At 46.9% G+C, this 22,096-nt stretch overlaps 1 protein-coding gene across 3 annotated transcripts in view; it reads left to right on the top strand.

The window, feature by feature from the left end:
* Positions 1-19,501: 19,501 nt before the first annotated feature.
* The window catches only part of ENAH (ENAH actin regulator), a 70,643-nt gene continuing 68,048 nt past the window's right edge, over positions 19,502-22,096 (top strand). Inside the window, exon 1 of one of the 3 annotated variants that reach the window (XM_069768428.1) lies at positions 19,502-19,774. In XM_069768428.1, the coding sequence (XP_069624529.1) occupies positions 19,770-19,774 (5 nt within the window). In that variant the 5' untranslated portion in view covers positions 19,502-19,769. The remainder of the gene's footprint in view (positions 19,775-22,096) is intronic. The other 2 variants (XM_069768427.1, XM_069768426.1) reach the window with 2 other exon arrangements.

Here is a 22,096-nt window from a genome sequence, read left to right as displayed (position 1 = left end):
ACTTCACCTAGAGACGTCACTGGTGAGTCAGTGTTACCTATACACTGACACTATACAATGTATACTATATTGAGCTCCTGTGTATAATACCACCAGTGATCTCTGTATTACCTCTACACAGACACTGCATACTAAGTACAGATCTCCTGTGAATACTGGCACTTATGGTGATAGTATTGTGTTGTTGTTTTTTACTGATCAGTATTGTAGTATTCAGTCACTATGTGGTGGTAATATGTGGTCTGGAAATGGTGTTGTGGTATTTGTCCCTTGTATGTGATATTATTCGATCACTGTGGTTGTAATTTGTGGTCTGGTCATGGCGCGGTGGTATTTGATCCTTGTATGTAATATTATTCGATCACTGTGGTTGTAATTTGTGGTCTGGTCACGGTGCGGTGGTATTTGTTCCTTGTATGTGATATTATTGGTCAAAATATACCTACGGTAAATTGTATTGCAGATTCTAACAAATATTTAATAGGTTACAGTAGAGTAGGGCCCGGCCATTTTTCTGGAATAATCTGGTTCGGGTATATCATGACCCCCGTCACATGACCCCCGTCACATGACCCCCGTCACATGACCCCCGTCACATGACCCCCGTCACATGACCGGGGGGGGCCCACAGTGTCTGAACAGCCCGGGGCCCTGGCTACCCTTAATCCACCCCTGCTTACAACACCTTAGAATTTCCCGGTGACATCTGGGCCAATAGAGTCTCCGCATGACCCGTTCTTGGGTTATGTCGACACCCAAATGGCCATCCAAGATATGTGAATGGTCCATGTCCGACACCCTCCGTCAATAGGACCCTGGTACCAATAATTGTTCCACTATTTCTTCTTTGACCTTAGTAGCCCAGTAAAATAAATCCCCACTCATCATAAAATTAGGAAATCTGGTGTCTGCCCCCGGCATCTGTACTAGGCCAACGGTTACCTCATTGAATGCTTCTTTCACAGTTAGGTCCCTATGTTGGGCGAACCCAAACTTTTCTCCGGTTGTACTCTATCATGCTAAAGCATGTCAATGTGGAATATGTGAAATTTGAATAGCAATACGGCTTTGGAGTATTAGGAAAAAATAGAGTGCAACCTTTGTTGGTATATTGTATATGGAGGTAGCTCCTCCTGGTATGCACCTATTCACACTAGTCTGGATGTGCCAGTCAATTTTTTGTCTTTTGGATGCCCACAGGACTTTCAGCGAAAAGATTCCGCGCCAGCTGTTGTCGGCGCTAACCATTTAATGGACTTCGGAATCATTGACTCTCAGCAAAACTGCCGTTACTACACTGTGTGCAGAATTATTAGGAAAGTTGTATTTTAGAGGATTATTTTTATTATTGATCAACAACTATGTTCTCAATCAACCCCAAAGACTCATAAATATCAAAGCTTAATATTTTGGGAAGTTGTAGTGGTTTTTTTTTAGATTTGGCTATCTAGGAGGATATCTGTTTGTGCAGGTAACTATTACTGTGCAATTAGGCAACTTAATAAAAACCAAATATATTCCCATCTCACTTGTTTATTTTCACCAGGTAAACCAATATAACTGCACAAAATTTAGAAATAAACATTTCTGACATGCAAAAACAAAACCAAAAAAAATTGTGCCCAATATAGCCCCCTTTCTTTATGATGGCACTCAACAGCCTCCATCCATAGATTTTGTCAGTTGTTTGATCTGTTTACAATCAACATTGCGTGCAGCAGCCACCACAGCCTCCCAGACACTGTTCCGAGAGGTGGACCGTTTTCCCTCCCTGTAGATCTCACATTTTATGAGGGTCCACAGGTTCTCGATGGGGTTCAGATCAGGTGAACAAGGGGGCCATGTCATTATTTTTTTCTTCTTTGAGACCTTTACTGGCCAGCCACGCTGTGGAGTAGTTGGAGGCATGTGATGGAGCATTGTCCTGCATGAAAATCATGTTTTTATTGAACGATACTGACTTCTTCCTGTACCACTGCTTGATGAAGTCGTCTTCCAGAAACTGGCAGTAGGTCTGGGAGTTGAGCTTCACTCGATCCTCAACCCGAAAAGGTCCCACAAGTTCATCTTTGATGATCCCAGCCCATACCAGTACCCCACCTCCACCTTGCTGGTGTCTGAGTCGGAGTGGATCCCTCTGCCCTTTACTGATCCAGCCTCTGGCCCATCCATGTGGCCCATCAAGAGTCACTCTCATTTCATCAGTCCAGAAAACCTTTGAAAAGTCAGTCTTAAGATATTTCTTGGCCCAGTCTTGACGTTTTATCTTATGTTTCTTGTTCACAGATGGTCGTTTTTCAGACTTCCTTACCTTGGCCATGTCCCTGAGTATCGCACACCTTGTGCTTTTTGTTACTCCAGTAACGTTGCAACTCTGAAATGTGGTAAAACTGGTGGCAAATGGCATCTTGGCAGCTTCACGCTTGATTTTCCTCAATTCATGGGCAGTTATTTTGCGCCTTTTTTGCCCAACATGCTTTTTGCGACCCTGTTGGCTATTTGCCATGAAACACTTGATTGTTCGGTGATCACGCTTCAAACGTTTGGCAGTTTCAAGACTGCTGCATCCCTCTGCAAGACAGCTCACAATTTTGAACTTTTCAGAGCTGTCAAATCTCTCTTCTGACCCATTTTGCCAAAGGAAAGGAAGTTGCCTAATAATTACGCACACCTTATATAGGGTTTTGATGTCATTAGACAACACCCCTCCTCACTAGAGAGATGCACATCACCTGATTTACTTAATTGGTAGTTGGCTCTCAAGCCTGAACAGCTTGGAGTAGGAAAACATGTATAAAAAGTATCATGTGATCAAAATACAACTTGCCTAACAATTCTGCACACAGTGTAGTACCGTTATTCTTCACCTCACTATATCCTTTGCCATTGAGCTTTTTTACCCCCTGTTTAACCCTTTACCTCCCTGCGTGGAGTATTCCACTGTTAATAAACTTGTTAACCCTTGCTCTGCCTCCTGTTCGTCACTGTATCCCGCAACCTGCTTACACAATCAAGGTCTCTGCTCCACCACAAGCCCCAAAACAACCCAAAGTCCCGGCATATGATTACTGGGTGCAATAAATCCTGGACCACGCTGAACTCATGGAACTCAGTACCTCAGGCTTTCTCAATGAGCACTTTGGCCACCAGACAGTGTTTTGCATCCCCGTGAATGCAGTAGACGCCCACCCTCTTCCCAGGGATCAAGTGGAGAGGGGCTGTCTGTGTCTCACACATCTCCAGCAAATTACATCGCTCCATGAGACCCTCACCATGACCTCTGCCACCCCCTTGGACTCCCCACCACTTTTTTAGCCTCCACCCCTGATGAGACCCCCAGTATGGAGTGGGCTGCCTCCCCAAATAACCGTCGACCCACTGATACTTATTGACAAGTCCTACCATGTCATCAGCGTTCTGGATATCTCCCTGGACAATCCAAGTCTGCATCTGACTCGGAAGTTAATGCACAAACCGGACCATTACAACTTGCTCCACCATCTGCGCTGGGGTAGAGGACTCTGGCTGTAACCACTTTTGGATGAGGTGCAACAGATCAAACATTTGGGAGCAAGGGGGTTTGCCATGGTGATATGCCCAGTTGTGGATCAGAGAGAATTAGTCACCCCCCAAGTGTGCCAAAATTTCCGTTTTCAATTTTGCATTTTCTTTGGCATCCTGTAAGGCTAAATCATAGTAGGCCTTTTGTAGCTCCCCTGTTAAGTATGGTGCAAGGACTTATGCCCACTGTTCTGACGGGAGTTTCTCCTTATCGGCGACCCTTTCAAAAACGGTTAACAAGGCCTCTATATCATGATCCAGGATCATTTTTTCTGCAAGGCTTTCCTCACTGTCTTCCTGACACAAAAATCATCATCTGACCTTAGAGTTGGAGCTGCTGCCGCACCACGAACCACCTCTGTGAGTAATTCAAGCTGCTGTTGCTGCTGCTTGAGCAGGTTCACAAGCAGCTTACTTGTCTCCTGTTGTGCCAGCTGTTGCTGCTGTAGCTATTTCTGGTGCTGCTGGGCTTGCACCAGGTGTTTAATTAGGTACTCCATGCGGTCTGACATTGTTCTCTGGCTTATAGCTGCCTTCACCCATGACATGAAGTACTTCTGTAGCAGTCACACGTGTTCCCTGGGAATGCTGCCCATACTTCTAACACCAAAAGTAATTATGCTACCTACTTGGGAGCGATATGGGGTATCACAGGAACCATTTCTAGTTAAAGGTCCGGCTGGTTTATTTCAGTCCTCATAAATCACATCATAGTAAACTCAAATACTGCCCTTGTCCGGCTCAAAGTACAACATAAAGCAAAAAGTACATACAGTAGTGCTGGTTAGAACGCCTGGCTTATAATCCAGGTTCTTAGTCTTTTAGCAAAGGCACTCAATCCAGGAGATCTGCACACCACCATACACACAGTCATGTGTAAGACAAACAGGTCTCAATTTACAAAGTGAACCACACCCAGGGGGGAGATATTGTGACCAGCTGTCTCTTCCCACTCTTCAGATGCTCACAATCAAACTGTAATGGCCGCATAACATCTTTTAGTCCTATATGTGCTGAAACATTTTGCCATACCATAAACATAAATGTCACATGCACAATATTAGGTGTGTGACTTGAACGCAGTTATTTAGGTATTCAGGTTATGCTCAGGTCATGCAGAATGTGCATTACCCCAAACATACAATCATTACCCACCAGGAAAATAAAAAACCCAATCACCCTTATAATACAGCATTCCAAAAGGTAAAATGCAATAAATAAGAACACGCCAAGAGCTGAACGGGTTAAATGATAATATTCCGGCTACTTGAAGCCACCACTAGGGGGAGGTCACTGCTTATGGATTTTTAGAGCTACTGTGTCTTCACTAAACTACTGAGCTCCCCCTAGTGGTGACTGCAAGAAGCCAGAATATCGCGCTAACTCTATGGTCGAGCGAAGTGGAGCAGATTTGGTGCTCTGTAACAGAAAACTGAGCTCTGACCACTATGAATGAAATGTATGAAATTAATAAGTGAAGAATTTCGCACTTATTTAGAACTAAATAAAGGCGCCCTGCAGAAAATTGCACCATTTTCAGAACCTTCAGGGATGTCAGATTGACCTCGATTGCACTCACATACGACTTCTTCCTGATGTCTTAGGAACAGAAGCCCTTTGTCTGCTCCTTACGTTACACTTACAGGTGATGCGTCATCACCGCAGCCTTCTGCTAAGTTATTGCTGGAGCTCAGATGCCATATGGAAGAGATCATCACAGAAATATCCCCCCGAGTCAGAGCTGAGGTTACTCTGTATAGTGATGTTCTGGCCGCAGGATCAGGGTCGGATTCTATTTTTTTTTCCCTTCTCATCTGAATGTAAAATCACCCACCGACTTCTAGGCCGTGACTCAGCTCTTATGGAAACACTTACGTGAGGACCTCAGTGGTCACGACAGTCGCCTTCATCCCTTATGCCGTACGGATCGTATACTGACGCAGATTTGTGATGCAAATCAAGTTCTCCAGTTTTACTGAATAATTGCATTGAAATTGCTGAAGCTATTTTTTCTTAAAAAACGTCATCGTGTCGCCCCTCTGTTATTCCCTCATGGAAATACTTACATTTTTCACCAGCTATTCCCTTTTCCGAGCAATGTGTAATTACGTGTCAGCACTGATTGGAGCATGTAAGACTATGTAGGGACATAGCGAGTTAATAAAGAAATGTTCATACACTTCCAGGAGGAACAAAAAAATTTTATATAATCTACAACTGTTATTATATAGGGAATGCAAACATATCTGGAGTTAGAAAAAGATAAGTCCATTGTAGTACACAATATGGATGAACACAGGCAAACGCTGATCTTGACTGACCGCTTAGATGCTGGTGTCAGTAGTGACCGTGGCACCTAAGGTTGTTCACGGAGAGATAGGTCTGCCTTTGTCAATCCATTGTGTAATTAAGAGATGCTGGTGGCCAGTGTCACACTGAAGAACATTAGGCCCACCGGAAGGTTTGATTCTGAGGGCCCACCTTTCCCCCCACTGAAGAGCCCCATAGCAACTGCAAGGTTGCACTATGAACCCTCCTGAAGGAGAAGCCAGGGCCTGCCGGAGGATTCTCTGGTGGGCCTGTCCAACCCTGCTGGTGGCTCAACCTTGAATCATACAGTCGGAAAACGACCCCTTTATTCTTATTACCAATGTGGTCTTTTACCGCATGAGGGATCAGTGAGGGTCTGCTACTCCCGCTTTAGTTCTTCTGATCAGTGGAGGTCTCAGAGGTCAAGCAAACACCGATCATAATGTTACGGCAGGTCCTAGTGTTATCCCACCACATCAAAGAGGACCTGTCACTCATCATAAATATGTAATGGTCCTCTCTTCCCTGTATGTGAATCTGTTACGAGATCATCTGGGAGATGTGGATTCTCTAAACTGTAGGTCAGGATGAGCAGCACAGACCCGCAGGTGTTGGTGTGGCCAAACTGGTCTCGATAGATGGCACATGGATCAGCGAGGATCAGAAGCGCAGGGTATTAAGGACGGCATACAAAACAAGTGGAGCAGGTAGCACAGGTGAAGCAGAGCCAGGTGTGCGGATACATATGGTAACAGTGACTATATAGTAAAATGATATCTTCTGTCAGGGAAGCAGTTAACCACAGGAATGCAGTCTAGTATCCATATGAAGGGCAATGGTTAAACACAGGAGTAACCAGTCTGGAACCATGAGACCTTCTAGAGTAAATGATCTGCCAGCTTTACGTCCGGGTCATCGGCGTTCTTTGGCCTCTCCCTTATTACTGTACTTTGCTCTGCAAACAGCAGGGCAGAGCGAAGGACCCCTGCGCAGGAGCGGGGTTGGGGGACACTGTGTACATCTACACGGAGCAGAGAAGGAGGATGGCCATCATAAGAAGAGCGGATGCGCCGGATCACGAAACGAGATGAACTTTGGACCGAACCGTGCCATATGGGCCAAATTCTGAAAGATATTTTGGGGACTATGCAGAAGGGGTTGGAGACTCGTATACATCTTACAAGAATACTGTAAAACAGGCGGTAAAGGTGTTGGCCATACTTTATATTGGGAAAACCTGGTGACAGGTTCCCTTTAACAGTTTCCCAATGGTTCTAATGAAAAGCTAATGGGGTCTGTCGGGTGCCCAGGTTATCAGCACTACCCGCACTATCATTATAGAGCACATGGCTGTGTGCTTGATTTCAATCACCTGTTTGCAATGGGTGCGGCTGCGAGTCATCATCCTCATTTTTTTTTTATCAAGTAATTTTTCTTTTTTTTTTTGCTTTGTGGTTTTCGATGAAATTCATCAACATGGTGCACACGGTTCATCAATTTTGCTCAAAGTTAAAAACTGTCTTTTTTTTTTTTAATTTCTAACCCTTATAGTGCAAAAAGTTGCACAATTTGCAAATTGTAGGATAAATTGTTGACTTGCATGGAATCTCTCCTGGGTAGAGCTGAAGAACATTTGCGAGAAATTTTGTGACTTTTTGAAAAATTGGCAAATGATGAATTCGGCAAAAAAAAAAAAAAAAACCCATCTGGAAAGCCTAAACGTCACCCACACACCATAGATAACATAAATGAAAAAAAAAAAAAACGAACATCAGACGAACACATAAAATAGACATCAGATATCAAAGAAGACGCAAATGGAAAGGCGAATTTGGTGCAAACAAAAAAAAGGCACAAAAACAACTAAAAACTCAACAAAACTCAGGCGCAAACACAATAATGACTTCCTAAATTGGGCTCCAAGTTGCAAAACTTTTTTTTATGCGATTTTTATTGTTTTTTTTGGCATCGCCTGGAGCCCTCCTTGTTCCTTGTTCTTGTACATGAAACCTGGCACAGATTGGGCACAGTCTTCTCATTGTTTGCCGCCTGACCTGCCCGTGTGAATGAGATTGTGGGGAAGGATGACGCTGCTTTCCGGGAGGGAGGGAGGCAGAGCTCAGGGATTTCAGATTGTTTTCTGAATTAAGCCTTGATCTCTCCAGGCTGCTGATGAAGTGTGAAAGAATCATCTCACAGCCGCCTGCATCTCCCTGACAGCCCCCACTCCATGAGCCGTTGCCATGACGATTGTACACAACACAGAGCATTGGGGGTGACACGGCCTTCATGGGGACCGCCGAGGGGACAGTCCCATCCGCTACGCCGCTATGGTTTACAGACAATCTCTGTGTGGCCTGCAGGCGTCTGTCTTCATTTTTTGGTGACCTACAGACAGTAGGAGACATATTGACATGGCTGCAGGGTCTGACTACACTTGTTTTGTAGTCTGTAACCATGGAGACGCATATCTGTATAAGAGCTGTGCACGCAGAATGGGATAAGACACATAGATGATTCATGGCTATAGATTACAGGAAAAGAGGGGTAAAGGAAGAAGAGGCAGGACTCGGACTCAGGCCGGCGTCACACTAGAGAGTTTTACGGACGTATGAGAGGCGCAAAAACTACGCATTGCACACGGACCAATGATTCTCTATGGGGGCAGCTCCTATCTGCCGTTTATTTCTCAGCTGTATTTTACGGGCGTAGAGAATCGCAGCATGCTGCGTTTGTCAGCGTATTGCGAAGAAAATCCGCCAATGAAAGTCTATGGGACAAGAAAAATATGGATTACACACGGACCATCAGTGTGACTTGCGAGAAATACGCAGTGGTGTTCTATAGAAAAGCCGGTAATGCAGTGCGGTGTACAGTAAAATCACACTGACAGGTTAGAATAGAATAGATAAAATAAATGTCTACACATAGTATAGTGTTGTGAATTCTGTGGCAGAGCTCCCTCCTGAGGTCACAAGTGATACTTCGGCTGATTCTCTCTATGAGCTTCCGTTGGTGGAGGAGAGTGGTACTGCGGCTTCTGAGTTTCCTTCCTCAGGTGATGTGGTGAAGTCGTTAGGTGCTGCTCTATTTAACTCCACCTAGTGCTTTGATCCTGGCCTCCAGTCAATGTTCTAGTATAGGACTTGCTTCCTCCTGGATCGTTCCTGTGGCCTGCTGCTCTGCATAGCTAAGTTCCGCTTTTGTTATTTTTGTTTGCTGTTTTTTTCTGTCCAGCTTGCTTGGTTGGTTTTCTTGCTTGCTGGAAGCTCTGGGACGCAGAGGATGTACCTCCGTGCCGTTAGTCGGTACGGAGGGTCTTTTTGCCCCCTTTGCGTGGTTATTTGTAGGGTTTTGTGTTGACCGCAAAGTTACCTTTCCTATCCTCGCTCTGTTCAGAAAGTCGGGCCTCACTTTGCTAAATCTATTTCATCTCTACGTTTGTCTTTTCATCTTACTCACAGTCATTATATGTGGGGGGCTGCCTTTTCCTTTGGGGTATTTCTCTGAGGCAAGGTAGGCTTATTTTCTATCTTCAGGCTAGCTAGTTTCTCAGGCTGTGCCGAGTTGCATAGGGAGCGTTAGGCGCAATCCACGGCTGCTTCTAGTGTGGTTGGAGAGGATTAGGGATTGCGGTCAGCAGAGTTCCCACGTCTCAGAGCTCGTTCTATGTTTTTGGGTTATTGTCAGTTCACTGTATGTGCTCTGACTTCTATGTCCATTGTGGTACTGAATTACCGAATCATAACAGTACTGGAGGCCAAAAGTACTAATGATTCTCAATAGAGGGAAAAAAGAAGTTCTGAGACCATTTTTTTTTCTCTGCACTGTGTTTTGCCTTTTTTTTTTCCCCTAGACATTTGGGTGGTTCAGGACACAGGTGTAGTGATGGACATTAAAGGTCTGTCTTCATGTGTGGGTCAGCTCACGGCAAGAGTACAAAATATTCAAGACTTTGTGGTTCAGAATTCTATGTTAGAAACAAGAATTCCTATTCCTGACTTGTTTTTTGGAGATAGAACTAAATTTCTGAGTTTCAAAAATAATTGTAAACTATTTCTGGCTTTGAAACCTCGCTCCTCTGGTGACCCAGTTCAACAAGTTAGGATCGTTATTTCTTTTTTACGTGGCGACCCTCAGGACTGGGCATTTTCTCCTGCGCCAGGAGATCCTGCATTAAGTAATATTGATGCGTTTTTCCTGGCGCTCGGATTGCTGTACGATGAACCTAATTCAGTGGATCAGGCAGAGAAAAATTTGCTGGCTCTGTGTCAGGGTCAGGATGAGATAGAGGTATATTGTCAGAAATTTAGAAAGTGGTCCGTACTCACTCAATGGAATGAAGGTGCGCTCGCAGCTATTTTCAGAAAGGGTCTCTCTGAAGCCCTTAAGGATGTCATGGTGGGATTTCCTATGCCTGCTGGTCTGAATGAGTCTATGTCTTTGGCCATTCAGATCGGTCGACGCTTGCGTGAGCGTAAATCTGTGCACCATTTGGCGGTATTATCTGAGCATAAATCTGAGCCTATGCAGTGCGATAGGACTTTGACCAGAGTTGAACGGCAAGAACACAGACGTCAGAATGGGCTGTGTTTCTACTGTGGTGATTCCACTCATGCTATCTCTGATTGTCCTAAGCGCACTAAGCGGTTCGCTAGGTCTGCCACCATTGGTACGGTACAGTCAAAATTTCTTTTGTCCGTAACCTTGATCTGCTCTTTGTCATCTTATTCTGTTGTGGCGTTTGTGGATTCAGGCGCTGCCCTGAATTTGATGGACTTGGAGTATGCTAAGCGTTGTGGGGTTTTCTTGGAGCCCTTGCAGTGTCCTATTCCATTGAGAGGAATTGATGCTACGCCTTTGGCCAAGAATAAGCCTCAGTACTGGACCCAGCTGACCATGTGCATGGCTCCTGCGCATCAGGAGGTTATTCGCTTTCTGGTGTTGCATAATCTGCATGATGTGGTCGTGTTGGGGTTGCCATGGCTACAAGTCCATAATCCAGTATTAGATTGGAAATCCATGTCTGTGTCCAGCTGGGGTTGTCAGGGGGTACATGGTGATGTCCCATTTCTGTCTATTTCGTCATCCACCCCTTCTGAGGTTCCAGAGTTCTTGTCTGATTACCGGGATGTATTTGATGAGCCCAAGTCCGATACCCTACCTCTGCATAGGGATTGTGATTGTGCCATTGATTTGATTCCTGGTAGTAAATTCCCAAAAGGACGACTGTTTAATTTATCTGTGCCTGAGCACGCCGCTATGCGGAGTTACGTGAAGGAGTCCTTGGAGAAGGGGCATATTCGCCCGTCGTCGTCGCCATTGGGAGCAGGGTTCTTTTTTGTGGCCAAGAAGGATGGTTCGCTGAGACCTTGTATAGATTACCGCCTTCTAAATAAGATCACGGTTAAATTTCAGTACCCCTTGCCGCTGTTATCTGATTTGTTTGCTCGGATTAAGGGGGCTAGTTGGTTCACCAAGATAGATCTTCGTGGTGCGTATAATCTAGTGCGTATTAAGCGAGGCGATGAATGGAAAACAGCATTTAATACGCCCGAGGGCCATTTTGAGTACCTAGTAATGCCATTCGGACTTGCCAATGCTCCATCAGTGTTTCAGTCCTTTATGCATGACATCTTCCGAGAGTACCTGGATAAATTCCTGATTGTATACATGGATGATATTTTGGTCTTCTCGGATGATTGGGAGTCGCATGTGAAGCAGGTCAGAACGGGGTTTCAGGTCCTGCGTGCTAATTCTTTGTTTGTGAAGGGATCAAAGTGTCTCTTTGGTGTTCAGAAGGTTTCATTTTTGGGGTTCATTTTTTCCCCTTCTACTATCGAGATGGACCCTGTTAAGGTCCAAGCCATCCATGATTGGACTCAGCCGACATCTCTGAAAAGTCTGCAAAAGTTCCTGGGCTTTGCTAATTTTTCTCGTCGCTTCATATGCAATTTTTCTAGTATTGCTAAACCATTGACCGATTTGACCAAGAAGGGTGCTGATGTGGTCAATTGGTCTTCTGCAGCTGTGGAAGCTTTTCAGGAGTTGAAGCGTCGTTTTACTTCTGCCCCTGTGTTGTGTCAACCAAATGTTTCGCTTCCATTCCAGGTCGAGGTTGATGCTTCTGAGATTGGAGCAGGGGCTGTTTTGTCGCAGAGAAGTTCTGGTTGCTCGGTGATGAAACCATGCGCCTTCTTTTCCAGGAAGTTTTCGCCTGCTGAGCGAAATTATGATGTTGGCAATCGAGAGTTGCTGGCCATGAAGTGGGCATTCGAGGAGTGGCGTCATTGGCTTGAAGGAGTTGACTGATCATAAGAACTTGACTTATCTCGAGTCTGCCAAGCGGTTGAATCCGAGACAGGCTCGCTGGTCGCTGTTTTTTGCCCGTTTTGACTTTGTGGTTTCGTACCTTCCGGGCTCTAAAAATGTGAAGGCGGATGCTCTGTCTAGGAGTTTTGTGCCCGACTCTCCGGGTTTATCTGAGCCGGCGGGTATTCTCAAAGAGGGAGTAATTGTGTCTGCCATCTCCCCTGATTTGCGGCGGGTGCTGCAAAAATTTCAGGCTAATAAACCTGATCGTTGCCCAGCGGAGAAACTGTTTGTCCCTGATAGGTGGACGAATAAAGTTATCTCTGAGGTTCATTGTTCGGTGTTGGCTGGTCATCCTGGAATCTTTGGTACCAGAGAGTTAGTGGCTAGATCCTTTTGGTGGCCGTCTCTGTCCCGGGATGTGCGTTCTTTTGTGCAGTCCTGTGGGATTTGTGCTCGGGCTAAGCCCTGCTGTTCTCATGCCAGTGGGTTGCTTTTGCCCTTGCCGGTCCCGAAGAGGCCTTGGACACATATCTCTATGGATTTTATTTCAGATCTTCCCGTCTCTCAAAAAATGTCAGTCATTTGGGTGGTTTGTGATCGCTTCTCTAAGATGGTCCATTTGGTACCCTTGTCTAAATTACCTTCCTCCTCTGATTTGGTGCCATTGTTCTTCCAGCATGTGGTTCGTTTACATGGCATTCCAGAGAATATTGTTTCTGACAGAGGTTCCCAGTTTGTTTCGAGGTTTTGGCGAGCCTTTTGTGGTAGGATGGGCATTGACTTGTCTTTTTCCTCGGCTTTCCATCCTCAGACTAATGGCCAGACCGAACGAACCAATCAGACCTTGGAAACATATCTGAGATGCTTTGTTTCTGCTGATCAGGATGACTGGGTGTCCTTTTTGCCTTTGGCTGAGTTCGCTCTTAATAATCGGGCCAGCTCGGCTACCTTGGTTTCGCCGTTTTTCTGCAACTCTGGGTTCCACCCTCGTTTCTCTTCAGGGCAGGTTGAGTCTTCGGACTGTCCTGGTGTGGATACTGTGGTGGACAGGTTGCAGCAGATTTGGACTCATGTAGTGGACAATTTGACCTTGTCCCAGGAGAAGGCTCAACGTTTCGCTAATCGCAGACGCTGTGTGGGTCCCCGACTTCGTGTTGGGGATTTGGTTTGGTTGTCTTCTCGTCATATTCCTATGAAGGTTTCCTCTCCTAAGTTTAAACCTCGTTTCATTGGTCCGTATAGGATTTCTGAGGTTCTTAATCCTGTGTCTTTTCGTTTGACCCTTCCTGATTCTTTCTCCATCCATAACGTATTCCATAGGTCATTGTTGCGGAGATACGTGGCATCTATGGTTCCATATGTTGATCCTCCTGCCCCGGTTTTGGTGGAGGGGGAGTTGGAGTATATTGTGGAGAAGATTTTGGATTCTCGTGTTTCAAGACGGAAACTCCAGTATCTGGTTAAGTGGAAGGGTTATGCTCAGGAAGATAATTCCTGGGTCTTTGCCTCTGATGTCCATGCTCCCGATCTTGTTCGTGCCTTTCATATGGCTCATCCTGGTCGTCCTGGGGGCTCTGGTGAGGGTTCGGTGACACTGTTGTGAATTCTGTGGCAGAGCTCCCTCCTGTGGTCACAAGTGGTACTTCGGCTGATTCTCTCTATGAGCTTCCGTTGGTGGAGGAGAGTGGTACTGCGGCTTCTGAGTTTCCTTCCTCAGGTGATGTGGTGAAGTCGTTAGGTGCTGCTCTATTTAACTCCACCTAGTGCTTTGATCCTGGCCTCCAGTCAATGTTCTAGTATAGGACTTGCTTCCTCCTGGATCGTTCCTGTGGCCTGCTGCTCTGCATAGCTAAGTTCCGCTTTTGTTATTTTTGTTTGCTGTTTTTTTCTGTCCAGCTTGCTTGGTTGGTTTTCTTGCTTGCTGGAAGCTCTGGGACGCAGAGGGTGTACCTCCGTGCCATTAGTCGGTACGGAGGGTCTTTTTGCCCCCTTTGCGTGGTTGTTTGTAGGGTTTTGTGTTGACCGCAAAGTTACCTTTCCTATCCTCGCTCTGTTCAGAAAGTCGGGCCTCACTTTGCTAAATCTATTTCATCTCTACGTTTGTCTTTTCATCTTACTCACAGTCATTATATGTGGGGGGCTGCCTTTTCCTTTGGGGTATTTCTCTGAGGCAAGGTAGGCTTATTTTCTATCTTCAGGCTAGCTAGTTTCTCAGGCTGTGCCGAGTTGCATAGGGAGCGTTAGGCGCAATCCACGGCTGCTTCTAGTGTGGTTGGAGAGGATTAGGGATTGCGGTCAGCAGAGTTCCCACGTCTCAGAGCTCGTTCTATGTTTTTGGGTTATTGTCAGGTCACTGTATGTGCTCTGACTTCTATGTCCATTGTGGTACTGAATTACCGAATCATAACAGTATAGGTATATATCCATATATATATGTCAGTAAGACACATATATATATCTATATTTAATACTGCGCAAGATAGCATAAAAGCCGGTAATTCAATCTGAAGGGGTTAAATAATTTTACAAGCAGGAGCCTGCTAATGCAGCTGTTGCCCCTGTCTATAAAAACTGGGGAATGAATGGAAAGCAAGGGAACATACAGTGGGGCAAAAAAGTATTTAGTCAGTCAGCAATAGTGCAAGTTCCACCACTTAAAAAGATGAGAGGCGTCTGTAATTTACATCATAGGTAGACCTCAACTATGGGAGACAAACTGAGAAAAAAAAATCCAGAAAATCACATTGTCTGTTTTTTTAACATTTTATTTGCATATTATGGTGGAAAATAAGTATTTGGTCAGAAACAAAATGTCATCTCAATACTTTGTAATATATCCTTTGTTGGCAATGACAGAGGTTAAACGTTTTCTGTAAGTCTTCACAAGGTTGCCACACACTGTTGTTGGTATGTTGGCCCATTCCTCCATGCAGATCTCCTCTAGAGCAGTGATGTTTTTGGCTTTTCGCTTGGCAACACGGACTTTCAACTCCCTCCAAAGGTTTTCTATAGGGTTGAGATCTGGAGACTGGCTAGGCCACTCCAGGACCTTGAAATGCTTCTTACGAAGCCCCTCCTTCGTTGCCCTGGCGGTCTGCTTTGGATCATTGTCATGTTGAAAGACCCAGCCACGTTTCATCTTCAATGCCCTTGCTGATGGAAGGAGGTTTGCACTCAAAATCTCACGATACATGGCCCCATTCATTCTTTCATGTACCCGGATCAGTCGTCCTGGCACCTTTGCAGAGAAACAGCCCCAAAGCATGATGTTTCCACCACCATGCTTTACAGTAAGTATGGTGTTTGATGGATGCAACTCAGTATTCTTTTTCCTCCAAACACGACAAGTTGTGTTTCTACCAAACAGTTCCAGTTTGGTTTCATCAGACCATAGGACATTCTCCCAAAACTCCTCTGGATCATCCAAATGCTCTCTAGCAAACTTCAGACGGGCCCGGACATGTACTGGCTTAAGCAGTGGGACACGTCTGGCACTGCAGGATCTGAGTCCATGGTGGCGTAGTGTGTTACTTATGGTAGGCCTTGTTACATTGGTCCCAGCTCTCTGCAGTTCATTCACTAGGTCCCCCCGCGTGGTTCTGGGATTTTTGCTCACCGTTCTTGTGATCATTCTGACCCCACGGGGTGAGATTTTGCGTGGAGCCCCAGATCGAGGGAGATTATCAGTGGTCTTGTATGTCTTCCATTTTCTAATTATTGCTCCCACTGTTGATTTCTTCACTCCAAGCTGGTTGGCTATTGCAGATTCAGTCTTCCCAGCCTGGTGCAGGGCTACAATTTTGTTTCTGGTGTCTTTTGACAGCTCTTTGGTCTTCACCATAGTGGAGTTTGGAGTCAGACTGTTTGAGGGTGTGCACAGGTGTCTTTTTATACTGATAACAAGTTTAAACAGGTGCCATTACTACAGGTAATGAGTGGAGGAAAGAGGAGACTCTTAAAGAAGAAGTTACAGGTCTGTGAGAGCCAGAAATCTTGATTGTTTGTTTCTGACCAAATACTTATTTTCCACCATAATATGCAAATAAAATGTTAAAAAAACAGACAATGTGATTTTCTGGATTTTTTTTTCTCAGTTTGTCTCCCATAGTTGAGGTCTACCTATGATGTAAATTACAGACGCCTCTCATCTTTTTAAGTGGTGGAACTTGCACTATTGCTGACTGACTAAATACTTTTTTGCCCCACTGTAGCTACCAAGACTTGCGGTGCTGCGCCCCCTGCTGGCAGAACCTCATATGAACTCTAGCGTGGGAATTTTTTTGAATATTTTCTCACGCTTGAGTTCATATGAGGTGATGCCAGCAGGGGGCGCAGCACCGCAAGTCTCGGTAGCTATGTTCCCCTGCATTCCATTCATTTCCCAGTTTTTACAGGCATGGTTGGCTGCATTAGCAGAGCTCCTGGTTTAAAATTATTGAACCCCTTCTGACGGATTTACAGCGTGGGACATGACTGTAACAGCGGAAAGGTATGGGATATTGTTGTTATTTTTTTTACCTTTTTTACAGAAGACATGGGTCATCATTTGGATTGAGCGTATAATAAACTATTACAACACTCTGTGTATTTATTTCATTAAAACACTTTATTCACAATGTGTGTGTATATTATTAGCCCTTTATTAATATAGGATTAATAATGGATAGGTGTCTTATTGACACCTCTCCATTATTAACCAGGCTTAATGTCACCTTACATTAGCAAGGTGACATTAACCCTTTATTACCCTATATCCCACCACTACAGGGGAGTGGGAAGAGAGAGAGTCTAAGTGCCAGAATAGGCGCATCTTCCAGATGTGCCTTTTCTGGGGTGGCTGGGGGCAGATGTCTTTAGCCAAGGGGGAGGGCAATAACCATGGACCCTCTCTAGGCTATTAATATCTGCCCTCAGTCACTGGCTTTCCCACTCTGGTGGAGAAAATTGCACGGGAGCCCACGCCAATTTTTTCCGTGATTTAACCCTTTATTTTAACAGAGACCCCAAATTTTGCACACACACTCTTAGTGAGGAATATGTAAAAAAAATGGATATGAAATGGTTTACTGTATGTAAACCATGACTCATATCCTGTCGGGTTTGATAAGGAGATAGCAAAATCCGGCAATTGAATTACCGGCTTTTCTGCTATCTAGCGCTGTATGAAATATATATATACATATATATATATATGTCTCACTGACATTATATATATATATATATATATATATATTAGACTGTATATATGTTTTCACGAATATTTGAGCCCATGGATCTATTATGTGTCCATTTTGCAAGGTTGCGAGAAAAAAACGCAGTACGAATGCCATACGGATTACATACAGAGGATGACATCCGCAAAATACGCTGCCACACCCTGCCAGTGCATCGCCCCAGAGTCCTGGTCATTGCAGTAATGTCGCTCTGCCACTAAGGGGAGCGATGTTATGTCTGATTGCACTAAAGGAGTTCACCTGACCAGGTATCACAGTCACACATTACACTTCACACTCCGGCCACCAGGGGGAGCAAAAGGCACTATGTACTAGGCCACTCCTCACACTGGTAAAACTGGGGGTTGGATAGGAAGTTAGGCAGAACGCAGCCTGGGAGAGCTCCAGGGAGGACCTGTCAGAACTGGGAACCTGGCAGGTACCTAGCAGAAAGGACGGATTGTTACGGGACCGCGCCTGCACTACCTTGCGGCGGTATCTCAAGAAAGGACACGAAGAGAAGGATATTGTGGAGAAGTGAGAAGTGGGATCATAGTACGAAGGAGATAGAACCAGTAGGAGTCGTGCACCGAGATTGGCAACATCCTTCTGAGTCGCGTAGCCGGTGGCCGGAGCACCGAGGAAGTAACAGACTCCACGCATTACTTCAACAGCGGCAGGACAGTTAATTACAGGTTGGCTGTCTGACTTAAATCACCTAAAAGGACATAGGAGGCAATCGTGGGAGAGGGGCGACACTAGAGTTCCAGAATAACTCCAGGCCTACCTGTCATAAAGGTGCGTCCTAGCCATATTATCTGGGGGACGGAGCGAGAACGAACAGATAAGACAGTTGTGAGGACTATCCCGTGGTGCTCAGCAGGGAAGGACTACAACACACAGAAGGTAGACACTGATCCCCACCTGCAAAGGGAACTCTGGATGTGCCTTCGGACCGGCCGGTCTCAGCCAGCCCTGTTAACAGTATATATATATATTTATTTAATGCGGAATTTTCTTAAAAAAGAGGTCGTGTGGACATAACCTTGGGGAGTTTTATTTTCTCTAAAGCTTTTTTTTTTTGAGCCTTTGGATGGAGCATTTTCCATCAATGGTGTTTACATCCCAACAAAACTCAAAGACTTTCTGCTCCAAAAACTTAAAAAAACAAAACAAAATGCTTTGTGTGAACAGACACCAAACAAAGAACATCCAGTATAAAGTACAAGCGATCAAAAATGAAAAAAAAAAGAGTAAAAATAATTATAAAAAAAAAATTTTAAAAATCTAATTAAAGAAAAAATAATAAAAAAGTTATTTAATAAATTCAGAAAATAAAATAACAGAATCTCCGTTTTCCGGTCTCCTCCAATAATTGCAATAAAAAGCCATAAAAACGTCATGTCTATTCCCAAAATGGTATAAAAAAATCCCCCAAAAGTTCTTCCCACAAAAAAATAAACCGTATTGGGTGGAAAAACAAGAAAAAGTTTCTGAAAGTGACAAAAAGATTATTTTTTTAATGGGTAAAAAAGCAGTAAAAAAAATCTCTACACATTTGGTATCTGCGTAATCGTACCGACCAGGAGAATTGCGTTACTGGATCATTTTTACCACACAATGACGCAAAAAAAACACCCCCCCCAAAAAAAAAAAAAAAAAAATTAAAAAAATTAAAATAAAAAAAAAAAAATGGTGGAATTGATTATTCACAGTTTCACCTCACTTGGTGAAAAAAAAAAATTAATCTGGTTCTTAAGGGGTTAAATAAATGAAAGCTGCTCTGCCATTGGTTGCTATGGACAACAAAGAGATTTGTTTTGCTTTAATCAGTTTTTATTAATGAGCTCTATCAGCCCAGCATGAGCAGTCACATGACCAGAGGACAAAGCCCCGCCCACCGCGAAGTGATGTCTGATGACGTCACCGCCTTCCACAGGTTTCCCTCAGAACAGCTGAGGACGGCACAGTGGGCGCGGCCTATAGAGACCTGTGGGCGTGGTCCGACTCCTTCGGGAACGCGCAAGTTCTACCCCTCTTCCCCCAGCAGCGTCTTTCTTGTGGGAGCGCGGTACGTCACGTGATCAGGGAGCGCGCACAGCCTGTTCTCTGTGTCTTCTGTCGGCGCATGCGCCCTGTGGGTCGCTGCACAGACGGGCGGTCGCAGTAGCAGCGGCGGCGGCTGTGGAAAAAGCTGCACCGAGGAGGAGCCGTATTGTGACTATTCTCCTCAGTCCTCATTGCCCTATATGGAATAATTAGTGGACCCCTCTACCGAGCTCGGATGCCACTGCTTGTCTGCGCTCCGGTAACCGGGGAGAGGAGAACCTCCATTCACTAGCAGCGAGGAAGAGGAGGAGAACGGACACCATGAGGTGAGACAGCCCGGGATTACAAGCCTCGGGCCGGCACGGAGAGCGCTGGACGAGAGAGCAGCTCTGCCGGTCCTATCCCTCTAAATCTCCATTCATTTATCCCTGGGATGATTGACAGCTCGGCCGAACAACTGCTCATCTGCATCACGGATCCTGCTCCTCGTGTACCCCCCAATAACTGCCCCCACCGTACTGGCCTCTGCAAATCACCCCCCCCCGCCGCCATCCCTTCCCTTGCACTGGTCCACCCCCACACTGCCCTGCCGTCTCCCCCCCCCCCCCCAATAACTGCCCCAACAGTACCCCCCCACTGGCCTCTGCAGCCCCTCTGCTGCCCCCCACCTCACTGACTACCCCCCCGCGTCCACCCTCCTTTGCACTATCTATCCGGTGTCTGTAGCTTGCGCCCAAATATTTTGCCCTGTGTCCGTAGCATGTTCTTCACCTCTGCTCAGTGTCCGTGGCGCCTCCCTCTCCCGTCTGTAGCGCCTCCCCCTCTACCGCTGTCCGTTGAGCCCTCCCCCTTTCAGTCTACCAAGCGTCCGTAGCCCCCTTTCCTTTCAGTCTACCCGGCGTCCGTAGCTCCCCTTCCTTTCAGTCTACCTGGCGTCCGTAGCCCCCCTTCCTTTCAGTCTACCAAGCGTCCGTAGGCCCCCTTCCTTTCAGTCTACCAAGCGTCCGTAGGCCCCCTTCCTTTCAGTCTACCAAGCGTCCGTAGGCCCCCTTCCTTTCAGTCTACCTGGCGTCCGTAGCCCCCCTTCCTTTCAGTCTACCCGTTATCCGTAGCCCCCCCCTCCTTTCAGTCTACCCGGCGTCCGTAGCCCCCCTCCTTTCAGTCTACCCGGCGTCCGTAGCCCCCCCTTCCTTTCAGTCTACCCTGCGTCCGTAGGCCCCCTTCCTTTCAGTCTACCCTGCGTCCGTAGGCCCCCTTCATTTCAGTCTACCAAGCTTCCGTAGGCCCCCTTCCTTTCAGTCTACCCGGCGTCCGTAGCCCCCCCTCCTTTCAGTCTACCAAGCGTCCGTAGGCCCCCTTCCTTTCAGTCTACCTGGCGTCCGTAGCCCCCCCTCCTTTCAGTCTACCCGGCGTCCGTAACCCCCCTTCCTTTCAGTCTACCCGGCGTCCGTAGCCCCCCTCCTTTCAGTCTACCCGGTGTCCGTAGCCCCCCTCCTTTCAGTCTACCCGGCGTCCGTAGCCCCCCTCCTTTCAGTCTACCCGACGTCCGTAGCCCCCCTCCTTTCAGTCTACCCGGCGTCCGTAGCCCCCCCTCCTTTCAGTCTACCCGGCGTCCGTAGCCCCCCTCCTTTCAGTCTACCCGGCGTCCGTAGCCCCCCTCCTTTCAGTCTACCCGGCGTCCGTAGCCCCCCTCCTTTCAGTCTACCCGGCGTCCGTAGCCCCCCTCCTTTCAGTCTACCCGGCGTCCGTAGCCCCCCTCCTTTCAGTCTACCCGGCGTCCGTAGCCCCCCTCCTTTCAGTCTACCCGGCGTCCGTAGCCCCCCTCCTTTCAGTCTACCCGGCGTCCGTAGCCCCCCTCCTTTCAGTCTACCCGGCGTCCGTAGCCCCCCTCCTTTCAGTCTACCCGGCGTCCGTAGCCCCCCTCCTTTCAGTCTACCCGGCGTCCGTAGCCCCCCTCCTTTCAGTCTACCCGGCGTCCGTAGCCCCCCTCCTTTCAGTCTACCCGGCGTCCGTAGCCCCCCTCCTTTCAGTCTACCCGGCGTCCGTAGCCCCCCTCCTTTCAGTCTACCCGGCGTCCGTAGCCCCCCTCCTTTCAGTCTACCCGGCGTCCGTAGCCCCCCTCCTTTCAGTCTACCCGGCGTCCGTAGCCCCCCTCCTTTCAGTCTACCCGGCGTCCGTAGCCCCCCTCCTTTCAGTCTACCCGGCGTCCGTAGCCCCCCTCCTTTCAGTCTACCCGGCGTCCGTAGCCCCCCTCCTTTCAGTCTACCCGGCGTCCGTAGCCCCCCTCCTTTCAGTCTACCCGGCGTCCGTAGCCCCCCTCCTTTCAGTCTACCCGGCGTCCGTAGCCCCCCTCCTTTCAGTCTACCCGGCGTCCGTAGCCCCCCTCCTTTCAGTCTACCCGGCGTCCGTAGCCCCCCTCCTTTCAGTCTACCCGGCGTCCGTAGCCCCCCTCCTTTCAGTCTACCCGGCGTCCGTAGCCCCCCTCCTTTCAGTCTACCCGGCGTCCGTAGCCCCCCTCCTTTCAGTCTACCCGGCGTCCGTAGCCCCCCTCCTTTCAGTCTACCCGGCGTCCGTAGCCCCCCTCCTTTCAGTCTACCCGGCGTCCGTAGCCCCCCTCCTTTCAGTCTACCCGGCGTCCGTAGCCCCCC

Source organism: Ranitomeya imitator, chromosome 5 (genome assembly GCF_032444005.1).
Source record: "Ranitomeya imitator isolate aRanImi1 chromosome 5, aRanImi1.pri, whole genome shotgun sequence".
Taxonomy (NCBI): domain Eukaryota; kingdom Metazoa; phylum Chordata; class Amphibia; order Anura; family Dendrobatidae; genus Ranitomeya; species Ranitomeya imitator.
This window is presented reverse-complemented; position numbering and strand designations above follow the sequence as displayed.